The 16506-nt window shown below is 45.3% G+C and overlaps 1 protein-coding gene across 1 annotated transcript; it reads right to left on the bottom strand.

Moving 5' to 3' along the window:
• Positions 1-8342: 8342 nt before the first annotated feature.
• LOC110582122 (heterogeneous nuclear ribonucleoprotein A1-like) lies at positions 8343-9302 on the bottom strand. The gene has a single exon (XM_021692073.1). The coding sequence runs from the start codon at positions 9300-9302 to the stop codon at positions 8343-8345; it is 960 nt and encodes a 319-aa protein (XP_021547748.1).
• Between the last annotated feature and the right edge of the window lie 7204 nt (positions 9303-16506).

Below are 16506 nucleotides of genomic sequence, written 5' to 3' on the forward strand. Positions count from 1 at the left end.
AAAGGTGTAATATTCCTATTTTACAGTCAGGGAAATGGAGTCCCCTCTATCCCTGCAGCCATACTGAGAGGGAGGAGAAGGTCGAACTGCCCTTCCCTACCCCTCCTGGGACTGCTGTGGTCTGATCTCCCAGTTTCTTCTCCTGTCCCGAATCCTGGGTTTGGAGGAAGAAGGCAGGTCCTCTCTAGATGGTCATCAGAGTGGGATTTCAGAAGTAACAGGGGCCACCCAGGGCTATTTCCTTTACCAGGGCCACCAACGGTGCCATTCCCTAATAGTGAACCCTAGTCCCACGCTTCCAGGCCATCTCCCAGAGCCCGGTTCCCACAGAGCCCTGTGACCCAGACTCCTCCTGGGAGAGCCGAACCTCTGAAGAGGTGACCCTTCTCAGGATTGGGGACCAGAGACTGATTTGGGGTTCCTGTCTCTGCAGTTTCCATCCCCGGGGATGCCACTGCCACTGAGCTCTGACCGGTCTAAAGGCCCAGATGCTGCACATCGTCTGTACCCTTGGGGAATCTAGGACCCCGGGCTCTGCCCGAGGGTGTTCACCCCACAGACCCTGGTGGGGAGCCCAAAGCGCAGAGAAATGGCGATTCCACCCGTCAAGTGCTCCCTGTCTGCTGCGAATGGAGGGCCTCCTTGTCACACAGCAAAGAGCAGGTTAGAAGGACTGAGGACCACAGGGAGGGCAGTGTGGGAAGGGAGAAGGTGACCTTGGGAAAGGGAAGACTCCAGGAGAACGTCTCACCCGGTAATGGCGCTCTCCAGCCAGCAGGGGGCAGGGCAGCCCGTCCGTTCCAGCAGCGCTCTCCTGCCCACCGCTGTGGGGCGAGGAACAGGTCCCCTGAACCCGAGTCATGCAAGTCATGCGACAACAGCCCACCTCCTGCTGGGGTGCCTGTCCTGCCGGAGGGCGAAACCGGCTGCAGAAGGAGCTCTGCAATGCCACCAATTCACCAGGGAACCTTAAAGGAATCACCAAGACTCCTTGTGCCTCAGTTTCCCTATGGTGAAAGGGGGTAGTGACCACTGCTTCTCAAGGATTTTGTGGAAGTGAAGTTAAACCAGGGGTTCCCAGACTTGTCTGCACACTGAGATCACATGGGGAGCCTCACTACACTGGGCTAGGTTCTTTGGTCTGGGTGGTGGCTTAGGCCTGTACATTTTTTTCCATAAGCCTGAGGTGATTAAAAGGTGCAGACAAGTTTGGGACTTCCAGAGTTAAAAACTCCTGTGACCAGGCTTTGTAAACTCTAAGTTGCAAATCTGATTTTGCTCTTTTTCCTGAAGTCTCTTTTCCCCCTACTTTGTTTTCATAAAATTGAAATTCCATCCCCTCTCTTCTCATACCTCCTGTATAACCTCTCAAAATGGAAAACGCAGATTTCCCTCACAATCTGAACCCGGGCTACTCAGACATTCCCTGACACAGGTGGTAACCTGTACGAAGTTTGTCCAAGGTGCCCGAGTAAAAACCTCCTGCACCAAGGGAAATAGGCAGGGTGCCGTGAGTCCAGGGGAGGGTCGGGTCTGAGGCCCTAGTATCTCCACTCTTCCCCACAATGGGATCACCGTCAGGGGGGGACAGCTCAGGCACCTGCAGGGCTCAGCCAACCCAGGTCCAACTTAGATAAAATCCTTAGTAGCTTTAGCCCTTGTTTCATGTTTGCCTACACTACCATAGTCAATGTTCATGACAGTACGGAAGGGAAATCTACTTTGTATCCACAATCATGTGGAGCCCTTGTGATCTTCATATAAACCTACTCACGAAAGAGACCACTACACGTGAAATAATGTGGGATTTGGCATTCGGGTGTTGAGTACTGAGCCATACTTGGAGCTGATGATTGGGGTGCGTGAGGGGGTGCAGGGAGAGTCGGGGAGCTTGCCTTGGGATTGCACGGCCTGGGGATGTTTTACTATGGTTCCTATTGGTAGCAATGGGGTCCAGGCTCGTAGTGTACATCTTGGGGGGCTATGAGAGTCTATGAGTAAGTGTGCTTATGTCATTTCAACCGTGCTCCCTCCACACCAGGGGCTCTCTGCTCTTCCTGGGGGCCACAGGTACTTAAGGGCAGCTCGGGCCTCAAAGAGTCCCTACCTGCCTTGGGCCAATTCTCTCCTGGCTTTTGGAGATGGGTGGAAAAGCCAGGCCTCTGAAAGGATGACGTGAAAGGAACCAAGATTGAAAGAAATAGGGTGGTCTCTTATTTTCACCTAGCTTTCCCCTGTAAGTGCTGGGTGGGGTGTGGGGTGGAGCTGGGGAACCCAGAGCAGCCCCAGTGCCTGGACCACCGGCTGAGCAAGGCTGAAGCTGGAGATGCCCCCAGCAGCTGGAGGTTCCCCCAGGGGGCCCCCACCTTCCCGCTGCCCACAGAACCCACCCTGCAGGCCTCACACTTACTCGGTCAAGACCTCTCTTTTCTCAATCTTGCCCTTGATGTGCTGGGGCATCTGGGCAGAGTCGGGCCTAGCTCCTGGGTCTCTCCGTTCTGTAGCCACCCTGTACCCCTCACTCTAGGCACCCTCGCACGGGGACAGGGCAGTATGACCTGGGAGGCCCTACACCTGCCGCTGGTCCTGCTGCTGTTCGCCTCGGGTAAGGGGCCCTCAGGAGGAGGGTGGCTCCAGGGGGACAGGGCAAGGGAGGGAGGGAGGTTGGAGGTGAGTGTATGGGGTGCAGTGCACTATGGGAGGGTGGGACAGGGAGGGCTGGAGGGCTGTCTGGGGTCATGCTTTGAGGGTGGCTGTGTCTCCTTCCTTAGCCTGACCTGAGAACTTGTTTTCTAGGCTCCTGGGCACAAGTCCAGGAGAGTGAGCTGGTGTGGGCACTTCAGCAGCAGGTGCTCTCTGTGAAATGCCCGTCCACGCCCCCGGCAGGTGAGTATGAGAATAAAATCTGGTGTAAGGAAACCAAGCCAGGTTATTGTTTGAAGCTGGTCACCAGCACCAGACCCCAGGTAATGGCTCAAAACCCTCCACATTTTATCTGGGACAACCCTTCTGCTGGCTTCTTCGTTGTCATCATAACAGAAATCACGAAGAAGAGTTCAGGAACCTACTGGTGTGGAATAGACAGAGGTCCTAAGGAGAGCATCTATATTCTCAAGAACATCAGCCTGGTGGTGACTTCAAGTGAGTTCTTTGAGGAGGGCAAGGGCCTTCCTCGGGTGTCCGGGGAAATGAAGCCACTCACCTCCTTCCCCTGCCTTCCTCATCCAATCCTACCACTTCCGTGCTCGATCCCACTGTGGGCAGTTAGGTCCCTAGTTCCCATATTCGGGCCATCACCTCCATCCTTGGGTGTCCTCTCCCAACAGGTATAAGCTAATCTGGGGCCCACTGGGTATAGCTCCCCAGTCCACATGATGGCTCAGACCCAACCTCACCCACCGATCCCCAGAACTGGCCACCCCATGGAGGTACAGGGTATCTGTGTGGGGCCCTGTGGCCTAGGTCACCCCCAGACTGGACATGCTGGTTGTTCAGGACCTGGGTCCGAGGCAAGACTAGAAGGGTCTCAAGACTCTGATGGTGAAGAGGCCAGGCCTTTGGGACAAGTGGTCTGTGCCCTCTGCACAGGAATGCTCCTGACTCTCCCTGCCCTTGGGAGTTTGGGGACCCGGTATGAGGCTTCTCTCTCAGTCCAGGCCTCTCTCAGCCCCTGCCTCTCTCTTTCCACCAGCTCTGAGAAGTTCCATGTCCTTGGACCCCAGTCAGCCCTGGCCTGGGGGGCCCCGGGGGCTGGCTCTGGCCACTCCCCCTCTCCTCTCAGGCTTTAGGGGCTGACCTCTTCTCTGGGGACTCTAGGCCTTCTCTGTTGTCATCAATCACACTTTCTTTTCTAGTGACAACCAGTTCAACCTTCATCAGTGACTCTGATTACTGGTAGGTCTGGGGTCTCACCTAAAGGGAGGGAGCTGGGAAGCTGATGACTTGTGTGGACTCTGAGTCAGGAGATCAGGGGGACATAGAGGTCTAAAAGGGGCTCCAAGGTCTCAGCTCAGAGCTGGGCTAGGTTGGCAAGGGTGAAGGAGTGGCTCTAAACTTCCCCCATGATGGAGCAGAAATAGCTACATACCAGGAATGCAAGAACTTCTATTAGTGCTGATTCACAGGCAAGAGAAATGAGTCCTGTCCAGAGTCACTCAGCTACTTCAGGGTGGTGGCAGGACCAGGATCCAGGCCTTCTGTCCCCTGGTCCAGGGCTCCTGTGGGGTTCAGACATTCTCCAGGGGCACCTCTGGGTAAACCTCTCCCCGGTTTGCCTATTACAGATCTCGGAGCTCTCTCCCTCTGCTTTTTCTTCTGCTCCCTATCCATTGGAGCTGTGGCACACCCTGATAGTGTCACCCAGAGAAATGACAACTCTGATCATTTCTTTTCTCCTTTCCAACCTCTCCCTCCACCCAAGGTTCCTGAGTTCTCATGATTTTGTTCCAGGTGATCCCTGTGGCTGACCCCACTGAGTTCAGGGTGGGGCTGGCCCATAAACAGGCTCCAGCCCCATGCTGAGTTCAGGGGCTGCTCTCCACAGCCTGGATCCTCCCCTCCTTCTTCCCCCTTCTCCCATAGTCTGTTGGGCGGCACTTTTGTGATGCTGTTGTGTGCATTCCTCGTGACCAAGATCTTGGCTTTGACAGCCCTCCTCCTGTTTCTGACCTACAGAGCCCAGGTGAGTGGGGCCTGGGCTGGCTTGGGGGCCAGTGGAGCGGGGGATATGTCTCTCCTGGGAAAGAGGTACCGCAGGACAGAAGTAGCCAGGAGTCACACAGGGGGCATTGTATCCTTTGTAAGTTAGACCAACTTAAATGTTCTTTTACCTCGCCCGTCTCTGCACACGCATTTGGTTGTTATAAGCCACCATTTTCTTGGACATTCAAACTCATGCCCCTGGGTCATGTCCACCCACAGCAGCTGGGTTGTCCAGTTTTGAGGCCAGCCTCAGGCGTCCTCCTTAAGTGACCCCCAGGTGTGCACACAGAGGTACCAGATACACATGCAGACATGCACAGGTATTCATTCCCTCCATCAGAGACCACACCTACCCAGCCTGAATTCCCTTCTAAGGGTCCCCCTCCCACCACCACCGAGACTTCAGCTCACACTCTAGAGCTCCCACCCCAGGACTTTGTCTCATTCTGTCCTGAAGGGGGAAGCGTGCGCAGGGAGAAGAAGATGAGGACCCGACGAGAAGGAGAGACTTCAGGAATGGAAAGGGGATGGGGCTGGAAGTGGGTCAGATGAAAGAGGTGAGGAACAGCCAGTGAGTGTGTTTCTGAGCTCCCTTCCCCACTTCTCAGGTCTCCACCAGCACCATGGGAGTAGCAGCAATGGCTGCCCCCAGCCCCACCAAGACCTAAGAGCCCTTGGGCACTCCCCACTGAGCCTGGAGTTCCCCCACCTCCTCCTGCTCCATCAGGACCACTAAGATCTGGAGCCTCCAAGACAAGGCTGTTCCTGTGCCTCTGGAAGACACCTCCCAACACCTAACTCCACCATCTATGCCATGGCGGTGCCTCCCAACACCTGATTCCACCATCTACGCTATGGCAGTGCCTCTCGTCCCAGAGCTGAGGATCCCCATGTTGCCTTCTCCAACGCCATGTCCACAAAGCGGGGACCCACCACCTGAGAGACTCTCCCTGTGCATCCAGGCCACCCCCTCCTACCCAGTGGACCAAACTCAACTGGTAGGCATCCTCCCCCTAATGTGTGCCCCTCCCTCCACTCCAGGATTTCCTGTTTCTCTGTCAGCTCACAGTTCAGCTGGTCTTCCGATCACCAATGCCCACTGCAGTCAGCTTTGGTTCTTCTTCCCCCCGATAAGGGAAATACCCTTCGTTCATACCATATACAAATGTAATATTTGATATTTTCAAAAGTGACACGTTTTAAAAGTATATGACAATGAAGGAATAATATTTCCATCCTCTATGCCAGATAAAAGGGTTAACAGCTTTAGGACCTAAACATCTTTTTCTTTTAAATAAATAAGAATCAGGCAAACATTTCCATTTTAAAGAGGGCTAAGGATAGGAACAAGTTAACTGTTACAGAATAAAGAACAAATACTACGTATGAACATGTGTCCAAAATGGCTGATAATCAGAAAGATGAGAAATGAAGTGAGACCCCACGCTTTGCCTATCAGTTCAAAGAAGATTAAAAACAATGGTAATCATATTCTGTGCTGGAGAGGTGTAGGGAAAAGGGGATTCTCATGAATTGTTGGAAGGACATAATTGATAGCCTCTTCCTGGAGGGGCAATTTGGTGATGAATTAAAAGGCAGAAAATGTAATTTATTCATCCATTCTACTGTTCATGGACATTTGGGTTCTTTCTCCTTTTTGGCTGTTGTGAATAAATCTGCTATAAACATTCAAAAAAAAAAGGCAGAAAAAAGGAAAACAAACAAAAGAAACACCTGGCTTGTGAAGCAGCAATTCTAAACAATTTTTTTAAAAGATTTTATTTATTTATTTGACAGAGAGAGAGACAGCAAGAGCAGGAACACAAACAGGGGGAGTGGAAGGGGGAGAAGCAGGCTTCCCACTGAGCAGGGAGTCCGACGCGGGGCTCGATCCCAGGACCCTGGGATCATGACCTGAGCCGAAGGCAGACGCCCAAAGACTGAGCCACCCAGGCACCCTCTAAACAATTTTCTAAGTACTTTGACATGTGTGGTGATTGCTGTTGTTTAAAAAGGAAAATAATGATATGTCCACTATATGTCAGTTTAAAAAAGTGTTTCAATGATGCTTGAGTAAAAAAAAATAATAAAAATAAAAAAGCAAATAATTGTACAAGACTTGAAAGTCCGAAGCAGTCTCGTGCTCTCCCACTCTGAGCCCCCAGCTTCCATTCCCCTGAAGGAATCCACATCTTTTATCTATGTATTCTGATATTTACCTCTTTATTTGTGGAAGAGAAGAAACAAAGCTTATACTGCTCTTTGTTCATTTTCTAGTTTTTGATATTATCCACTAATCTCCCATTAATGAGGATGAGAATTGGGTCATTTCACACACAAATCACTTCCCTACCCACCCCCACACGCTCTCTCCCCAAACCACAATAGTCAAATCACAACTGCCCATAAGAAGGATATGCAGATTTTACATTTTGGGACCCTGTAAATACTTGTTTTTCAGCCTAGCCATGGAATGAATGTATTATGATTACGTTTTCTTTTCAGTATAATTTTTGATTATCCCCCAACTTGCCTTATTTTTGTTTGTTTTATTTTTTATGTATTTGCCATTAATTCATTTGTAAAGTCTCTACCAGAAGTGTAAATTCCATCTGGGAAGTTCAAACACATGAAGTCAGGCATTGGATTCATTCCATTGAGATGCCCGGGACATACTGGTTGTCCTACCACTGCACTGGTTTCCCTATAAGCCCAACCCACAAGCCTCCTGCAATTTCTACTCACCATCTCTTGGACACTCCCTTGGCTTCCATTGGGTGTTCGATGTGCTCTCTCCTGAATTTCATATCTTTCTCTTTCTGAGTTTATCCTTCTTCTTCTTCTTCTTCTTTTTTTATTTTTTTTAATTTATTTTATTTTTTTTTTTAAAGATTTTATTTATTTATTTGACAGAGAGAGACAGTGAGAGAGGGAACACAAGCAGGCAGAGTGGGAGAGGGAGAAGCAGGCTCCCTGCTGAGCAGAGAGCCCGATGCGGGGCTCGATCCCAGGACCCTGGGATCATGACCTGAGCTGAAGGCAGACGCTTAACAACTGAGCCACCCAGGTGCCCCCTTCTTCTTCTTTTTTTTAAAGACTTTATTTATTTGACAGAGAGAGAGTATAAGCAAGGGGAGTGGCAGGCAGAGGGAGAAGCATGTTGCTGCATGCATTAATTCCTTTCTGTTCCTAAGTCATAGTCCACTTTATGAATATACTGGCTTTTTCATCCATTTATCTGTTGACATTTGTGTTATTTGGCTGTTATTAATCATGCTGCTGTGATCATTCTTTTTTTTTTTAAAGACACATTTATTCAGCGTCATGATCAGACTATTACATTTAGCAATCAGCAGCATGGGTGCAAAAAAAAAAAAATCTACATTAAAACCCTTTGTTGGAATGCTTTACACTTTCCACAGAGCAGAAACTAAAATAACCTGTTATACAATTAGTCACAAATACAGTCCTCGAGTTTTTTTGCCCATACACATGACTATTATCTAAAACATGTCTTCTTTGTAGCAGCAAAGCCCTGCCACCACTGTGCTTGGCTGAGTTCACAAATCTGTTGTAACCTGTAGCTCCCCTGTCACTTCTCTGGCTCTCCTCTCCTGCTAAGCCTTGTTTCCTGGCAGTAATTAAAACCTCCTGCCACTGCCGCAGCTCCTGCTGCTGCTGGAACTGCCACAGCCACCTTGATTTCGTGGCTTGGCAAAGTATTGGCCTCTACCACCATAGGGGCCAGAGCTTCTGCCTCCAAAATTTCCTCCTTTCATGGGTCCAAAATTTGAGGATTGATTGTTGTAATTGCCAAAATCATTATAGCTTCCGCCACCTCCAAAGTTGCTTCCATCATTACCAAATCCGTTATAGCCATCCCCACTGCCACCATATCCACCACCACGACTGCCACCAAAGCCACCTCGACCACTGAAGTTCCCTCCACGACCAAAGTTGTCATTCCCACCAAAACCACCTCCACGACCACCACCAAAGTTTCCAGAACCACTTCGACCTCTTTGGCTGGATGAAGCACTAGCCATCTCTTGCTTAGATTGGGCTTTCCTTACTTCACAGTTGTGGCCATTCACAGTATGGTATTTTTGAATGACAATCTTGTCTACAGAGTCATGGTCATCAAATGTTACAAAAGCAAAACCTCTCTTTTTGCCACTGCCCCAGTCAGTCATGATCTCGATCACTTCAATTTTCCCATACTGTTCAAAATAATCTCTTAGGTGATGTTCTTCAGTGTCTTTTTTAATGCCACCAACAAAAATCTTTTTCACAGTTAAGTGGGCACCAGGTCTTTGAGAATCTTCTTTTGAGACAGCCCTCTTTGGTTCCATAACTGTTCCATCCACCTTGTGTGGCCTTGCGTTCATGGCTGCATCCACTTCCTCCACAGTGGCATACGTGACAAACCCAAAGCCTCTGGAGCGCTTGGTGTTTGGATCTCTCATTACCACACAGTCCGTAAGCGTTCCCCATTGCTCAAAATGGCTCCTCAGACTCTCATCGGTTGTTTCAAAGCTCAAACCTCCGATGAAGAGCTTCTGCAGCTGTTCAGGCTCTTTGGGAGACTCTGACTTAGACATGACGGCGGTGGGAGGGGAGACTTTAACGCTGCTTACTCGGCGGCGTCCACAGGCAGAAAGCTGCTGTGATCATTCTTGAACAAGTCTTTTTATGGACATCCATTGTAATAGTTTGCCAGGGCTGCCAGAATGTTCCTTAACAACAGAAATTTATTTATTTATTTATTTAAAAAAATTTTTTTTAAAGTTTATTTTTATTTATTTAAAGATTCCATTCATTTATTTGAGAGAGAGAGAATGAGAGACAGAGAGCATGAGAGGGAGGAGGGTCAGAGGGAGAAGCAGACTCCCTGCCGAGCAGGGAGCCCGACGCGGGACTGGATCCTGTGACTCCAGGATCATGACCTGAGCCGAAGGCAGTCGCCCAACCAACTGAGCCACCCAGGCACCCAACAACAGAAATTTATTTTCTCACAGTTCTGGAAGCTAGACATCTGAGGTCAAGGTGTGCACAGGGTTGGTTTCTTGAGGACTCTCTCCTTGGTTTGTAGATGGCTGTCTTCTCCTCCCTGTGTCTTCATGTGGTTGTTCATCTGCACTTATCTGGGTCCTCATCTCTTCTTACAAGGATACCAGTCATATTAGGTTATGGTCCACCCTGATGCCCTCACTTAACTGTCTCTTTAAGTACCCTAACTCCAAATACAGTCACACTCTGAAGTACAAGGGGTTAGAATGTAAACATATGAATTAGGGGGGACTCAATTCAGCCCATAACATGCATTTTCCTTTCTTTGGATTAAATACATGGACATGGAATTGCTGGGTTATAGGGTAAGAATATGTTTAACTTTATGAGGAACTGCCAGGCAAATTTCCAAGTTATTGTACCATTTTTACACTCCACCCCACCTCCAACCAACCATTGTATGAGAGTTTCTGGTTCCTTTATATCCTTGCCAACATTTGGCATTGACAGTCTTTTTAATTTTGGCTATTCTAATAGATGCATAGAGAAATCTCACTGTAGTTTGACTTTGCATTTCCCTGATGAGTAATGATGATCAGCATATCTCCTATGCTCACCAGCCACTACCATATCTTCTCTTAGGAAGTGCTCATTTCCTCATCTGCCTATTTTTATTGGATCATTTTTCTTTCTAGTATTGGGTTCTAGGAATCCTTCAAATATTCTGGATATAAATCTTTTCCCAGTCTTTGGATTGTGCATATTTTGTCTTAGTCTGTGACTGGCCTATTCATTTTCTTAATGGTGTTTTGGGAGAAACAAACAATTTTCATTTTGATAAAGTCTAATTTCTTTCTTTCTTTAATGTTTAATGCTTTCTGAGTCCTGACTAAGAATCTTTGACCACCCCAGTGTTATAATAGCATTTGTAAATGTTTTCTTCTAGAAGCTTTATAGCTTTAGCTTTTATGTTCAGATCTATAATCAATATTTAGTTTATTCTTGTGTATTGGGGTTCATTTATTTCCATATGGCTATCCAGTTGTTTCAGGACCATTTGTTGAAAAGATTTCCCTTCTCCGTTGAGTTATTTTAGCGCCTTTATAAAAATGACTTAAATATATAAGGTAGATCTCCTTCTGGACTCTCAATTCCGTTCCACAGATCTATTTAATTGTCTTTAACTAATATGATACTCTTTTAATTACTGTTGCTTTATAGTAAGTCTTAGAATCAGGTAGTGCTAGTCCTCCAAGTTTTTTTCACTATTTTTTCCTGGTTATTCTAAGTCCTTTGCTTTTTCATAAAATTTTAGAATCAGCTTATCAGTTTCTACAGGAAAATTCTTTTTCAGGCATTGTGTTGAACTTACAGATCATTAGGAGAATGGGCACCTTAACAGTATTGAGTCTTCCAATCCATGAATATAGTATGTCTCTTCATTTATTTGGTTTCTTGGGTTAGTGCTTCATATTTCTCATATTTTCTCTGTTAATTTTCATCTCTTTTTGTCCTTTGATTCTTCCCCAAATATTTTGTCAGTGTTATCTTCCAATTATTCTATTGAATTATTCTTATTTCTATTATATGTTTAATCATAAAAGGTACTATTTTTGTTCTCAGAGGACCCTCTTTGTCTAGTATTCTGTCCTAGTTTCATGGATGTCTTCTCTGTTATTTTTAAAGATATGATGTATAAGACTTTTAAATTGTTTAATTTAGGCCCCTGTGTTATCTATTTCCTTCATGTTCTTTTGTATATGTTTAAATTTTTGTGCTATATATTAGAGGCTTTCTTATATGTATCATTACACATATTTCTTCTTATTATTTATATTTTTCTGGGTATTTGCAAATTTTTAAAGATGAAAAGTTAGAGAAGAAAGACTGCAACATAAAAGTGATAGGGAATTCTGTGTGTGTGTGGGTTGCTGAATGTTGGATTATACTCTAGAATAGAGTTTCTCAGCTTTGGCATAATTGACATTTTGGGCCAGATAATTCTTTGTTCAGGAGGCTGTCCTATGCATTGTAGGATGTTTAGCAGCATCCCTGGCTTCTACCCACTAGACATAGGTAGCACCTTCTCCTCAGTTATGACAAGCAAACACTTCTCTAAACATTGGCAAATTTCTCCTGGAGGGGCAAAATCACCTACAGTTGAGATCCACTGATCTACATTAATCAGTCAAGAGCCTCTGTTCTTTTTGAAGGACACCCCACTCTCAGTATCTCTAGTACTTTTCTCATAAACTGGTCATTTCCCTTTAAAAATGAATCCCTCTAACATTCCTATTTGGGGTGGGGAGAGTGTATAAGCCCAGCTGCCAATATTCTTGAATCATAGTTGCTGCTATGGTTAAGTAATCATGATATAAAATACAGATATTCCTTGACCTACGATGGGATTATGTTACAATAAACACATTGTAAGTAAAAAATGAATTTAATACACCTAACCTACAGAACATCATCGCTTGGCATTATCTTAAAAGTGCTCAGAACACTAACATTAGCCTACCATTGGGCAAATCATCTAAGATGTAGAAGAAATTTGAAGTGAAACAAACAAACCCTGTGTGTTGATCAAAGGGGAAGAAATCAATGAAAAGAGATCTGTAGCTTATGTTTAGGATAGGCTCCTTCATGCTGGAGTAATAAACAACCCCTAACCTTCAATAGCTTCCCACAGCCAAAGATTATTTCTCTCTTGTGCAATGTCTCCCGAGGGTCCAGGCACACTTTCAGGACACAATTCTCCCAAGGTTAGCTCTGTGTTCCAGGCTGCTTCAATCTTTCAACGCTTCCAAATTAACAAGTGCTTCTACAGCAGGAGAAAAACTGCCAGAAAGATAAGCAATTCAGCACTCCCAGTGACATTTCATTTACATTTCTTTGGGTAAAACAAGTAATATTGCCTTGTCTGGTTCCAAGGGGCCTGAGAAATATGATTCTCCCAAGTGTCTAGAAATAAAAGTAAACTGAATACTGCTGAATAGTAGTAATGTGAAGCATATACCTCTAGGCATTTCTAGCAGAAACATTTTTTTCTGTGATAACTAAGAAAAATCTATAAGCATTAACATTGGAAGGAAGAAAGGGTTAATGCTAAAGGACTTAATAGCAATCTTGGTTTCAGAGTTTTCTGCCACTACACTAAATGCTAGAAGACAACAAATTATCCTTTTTTGAGAGTAGAGGGAAATATTTTGAGCCAGTAATTTTCTGCCTCATTAAATTGTCCTAATTTTGTAAAGACAACCCAAAGAGTTTTCATATGAAAGAACCTAAGGTACCTTTCTTTGAAAACATAGATTGAAGATTTGCTTCCATTTACTGAGGTAAAAAGTAAAAAACGAAATGAAAAATGAGGCTGTGGTGGTTAAAAATCTGGAATGAATCAGAAAGCAGTCAGACTATAAAGATTAGCTCAAATAGTTGCTGTAATTCTGTGTTAAAAATAAACACAACTTATGTTTGTAATTGTTGCTAGTGTACAGAAACATAATTGAGTTTTGTATTTTGATCTTATGTTTGGTGACTTGATAATTTCTCATTATTTCTAATGATTTATTGTATATATTTTTGGAACTTCTACATAGATAATCATATCACCTGCGAACAATGAGTTTTATCACCTGCTTCAGATCCCTATACCTTCTGTTTTTCTTTTCTTTTTTTTTTTAAGAGAGAGCAGATGCACGTGTGAGCAGGGAAGGGGGGTAGGAGGGGCAGAGGGAGAGGGAGGGAGGAAATCTTTTTTTTTTTTAAGATTTTATTCATTTATTTGAGAGAGAGAGAGAGTGAGAGAGCACAAGAGGGGGGAGGGTCAGAGGGAGAAGCAGACTCCCCGCTGAGCAGGGAGCCCGATGTGGGGCTCAATCCCAGGACTCTGGGACCATGACCTGAGCCACCCAGCCGACTGAGCCACGCAGGTGCCAGGGAGGGAGGGAATCTTAAGCAGGCTCTATGCCCAGCACAGAGCCTGACTTGGGGCCCGATGACTCTGAGACCATGATCCAAGCTGGAACCAAGAGTTGGTCACCCAACCAACTGAGCCACCCAGGCCCCCCTCCTATGCCTTCTGTTTTTTTTTGTGTTAAGGCATTACCTTGGCTTTTCAGCACAAAGATGGCTAGAGGAAAGGAAAATGAGGATGCTTCTCTAGCTCCTGAATTTAAACAGAATAATCTCACATTTCAAGGAAGCCCTCCAGCTGTCTATGCCTCTGTGAATTTCAACCACGAGTTATTTTGAAATGTGGTTTTAATTTTTCAAATATCTACTTTTAGTTATATTTTTGTCAGTTAGTTTTAACCTAATCCTAATTTTATTATCATTGCAAAATATGGTCTGTATTCTGGGGTGTCATGTGCCCAGTCTGTGGTATCCAGATTCCCTTGTGGGTAGAGGTGGTTATTTTACTAAAGCTCTTGCCGGGGTGATAGAGGTCCCAGCATTTAGTGTGAATTTCAGGCAATCTCAGGAAAGAGTTTAGCTTGCTCTTCCTGCACTTGCCTCCCATGCAGTAAATCATTCTTACTTCCTTTTCTCTGTGACAATTTGTCTTAACTGGAATTTAAATAATTATCTTTTAAAATTTTTATTTTTTATGTTATGATATAATTCAACCCCCAAATTCTTGGCCACATGTCGTAATCTCCTCTCAAGACATTCTGACATATCAGGTATTCTACTGATTCTCTTCTTTTTTAAAAATTTTTTTTAAAGATTTTATTTACTTGACAGAGAGCACAAGCAGAGGGAGAGAGAGGGAGAAGCAGGCTCCCCGCTGAGCAAGGAGCCCGATGTGGGACTCGATCCCAGGACCGTGGGATCATGACTGGAGCCCAAGGCAGCCGCTTAACCAACTGAACCACCCAGGCGTCCCTACTTCTAAAAACTCACTCTTGGAGCCTTCTGTTGCCCCCGTGCAGATTCGCTACCCTCCATACCTGGTACACAGCTGTCATTTGGGGTCTCTGTCCCTCAGGACCCAGGGGCTTCTCTTTGTCTCCCCCCATGCCATATTGTTTGTTTCTAGTACCTTTGTTTATTTCTTCGTACAGGTGGAGCACAACCCTCAGCGACGATCAGAGAAAGAAGGAAATGAAAAATACATTTTGAACCATATATACCTAAAATGTCCTTTTTGGGGGGCGTCTGGTTGGCTCAGTCAGTTAAGCATCGGATGCTTGATTTCTGCTCAGGTCATGATCTCAGGGTAGTGAGATTGAGCTTGCTTAAGATCCTCTTTCTCCCTCTCCCTCTGTCCCTCCCTACCCTAAAAAAAAGTCCTTCTTCACCTTGACACTAATAGTTTGACTGACCTAATATTCAGAGTTGGAAATCATTTGTCCTCAGAATTCTGAAGACATTGCTGTATTACCTTCTGGCTTCCACTACGGTTAAAGAGGCTGAAGCCACTGTGATAACTGTGATGAGTGATCTATTGCTTCCACTTTGCTAGTGCGTGTCTTTGTTCCCGCACCCTCCAGTGCCACAGAGTGTGTCTACTTCCAACCATTGTTCCCTGCAGTGAGTGGCCCTTGCAATCTAGAAATTCACTGGAAAACTTCTTGAATTTGATCATGAATGATTTCCTCCTCTGTTTTCTCTGTCTTTCTAGAAGGTCCATTTATTAAAATTTTTAAATTTAAAAAAATTCCAGTATGGTTAACATACAGTGTCATATTAGTTTCAAGTGTACAACACAGTCTAGAACTTTTTTTTTTTAAGATTTTATTTATGAGGGGGAGAGAGAGAGAGAGAGCATGAGTGGGGGGGAGGGGCAGAGAGAGAGGGACAAACAGACTCCCCACTGAGTGCAGAGCAGGGCGTGGGGCTTAATCCCAGGACCCTGCGATCATGACCTGAGCCAAAGTCAGATGCTTAATGAACTGAGCCCCTCAAGGGCTCCTGGAGTTTGATTTTTAGGTTGTTGCTGGTCTAGTCAAGCTTTTAATTATTTTAGGATCAATTGCAAAATTTTATGTTTTTTCCAGAAATGTATCCATTTTTTTAGAGGTTGGGAGGGGCAGAGGGAGAGAGAGAATCTTAAGCAGACTCCACACCCAGCATGTGAGCCCAATGCGGGGCTTGATTTCACAACCCTGAGATCACAACCTGAGTTGAAATCAAGAGTCAGATGTTTAACTGAGCCACCAAGGCACCCCTGGAAATCCATTTTAAGTTATCAAATTTATTGGCAGATGATTATTCATAACACTTTTATTTTAAAAATCTCTTTTGGGTCTCCAGGTATTTCTCATTTGTTTTCTTCCTTTTTTTTTTTTATAATACTTTTTTTTTAATTAACATATAATGTACTATTTGTTTCAGGGGTACAGGTCTGTGATTTCATCAGTCTTACACAATTCACAGTGCTCACCATAGTACCTACCCTCCCCAATGTCTATCACCCAGCCACCCCATCCCTCCCACCCCCCACCACTCCAGCATAAGAGACTCTTAATCTCAGAAAACAAACTGAGGGTTGCTGGAGTGCTTTCTTCCTTTTATACTTGCACTTCTTAACTTTTCTCTTCGTTAGTCTTGCTGGAAATTTATATATCTTATTCTTTTTTTTCTTCCAAGAAAAGCATTTTATTGTTCGTCTCTCTCTTGCTCTCATTCCTGCATTTAATTGACTTCTGCCTGTCTTGCTTAGGATGATCTTAGCTACTCTAACAGATATGTTCCAAACTTGCAGAGAATAAAAGTTGATTTCTTACTCATCTCAGAAACCAACAGGTGGTCGGGGGCAGCTCAGGGAGCCAGGCTTTCTCCATCTCG

Source organism: Neomonachus schauinslandi, chromosome 8 (assembly GCF_002201575.2).
Source record: "Neomonachus schauinslandi chromosome 8, ASM220157v2, whole genome shotgun sequence".
NCBI lineage: Eukaryota > Metazoa > Chordata > Mammalia > Carnivora > Phocidae > Neomonachus > Neomonachus schauinslandi.

What these genes read in the sequence shown, in the direction of transcription:
- LOC110582122 (XM_021692073.1), bottom strand. Translation starts at nt 9,302, where the DNA reads ATGTCTAAGTCAGAGTCTCCCAAAGAGCCTGAACAGCTGCAGAAGCTC.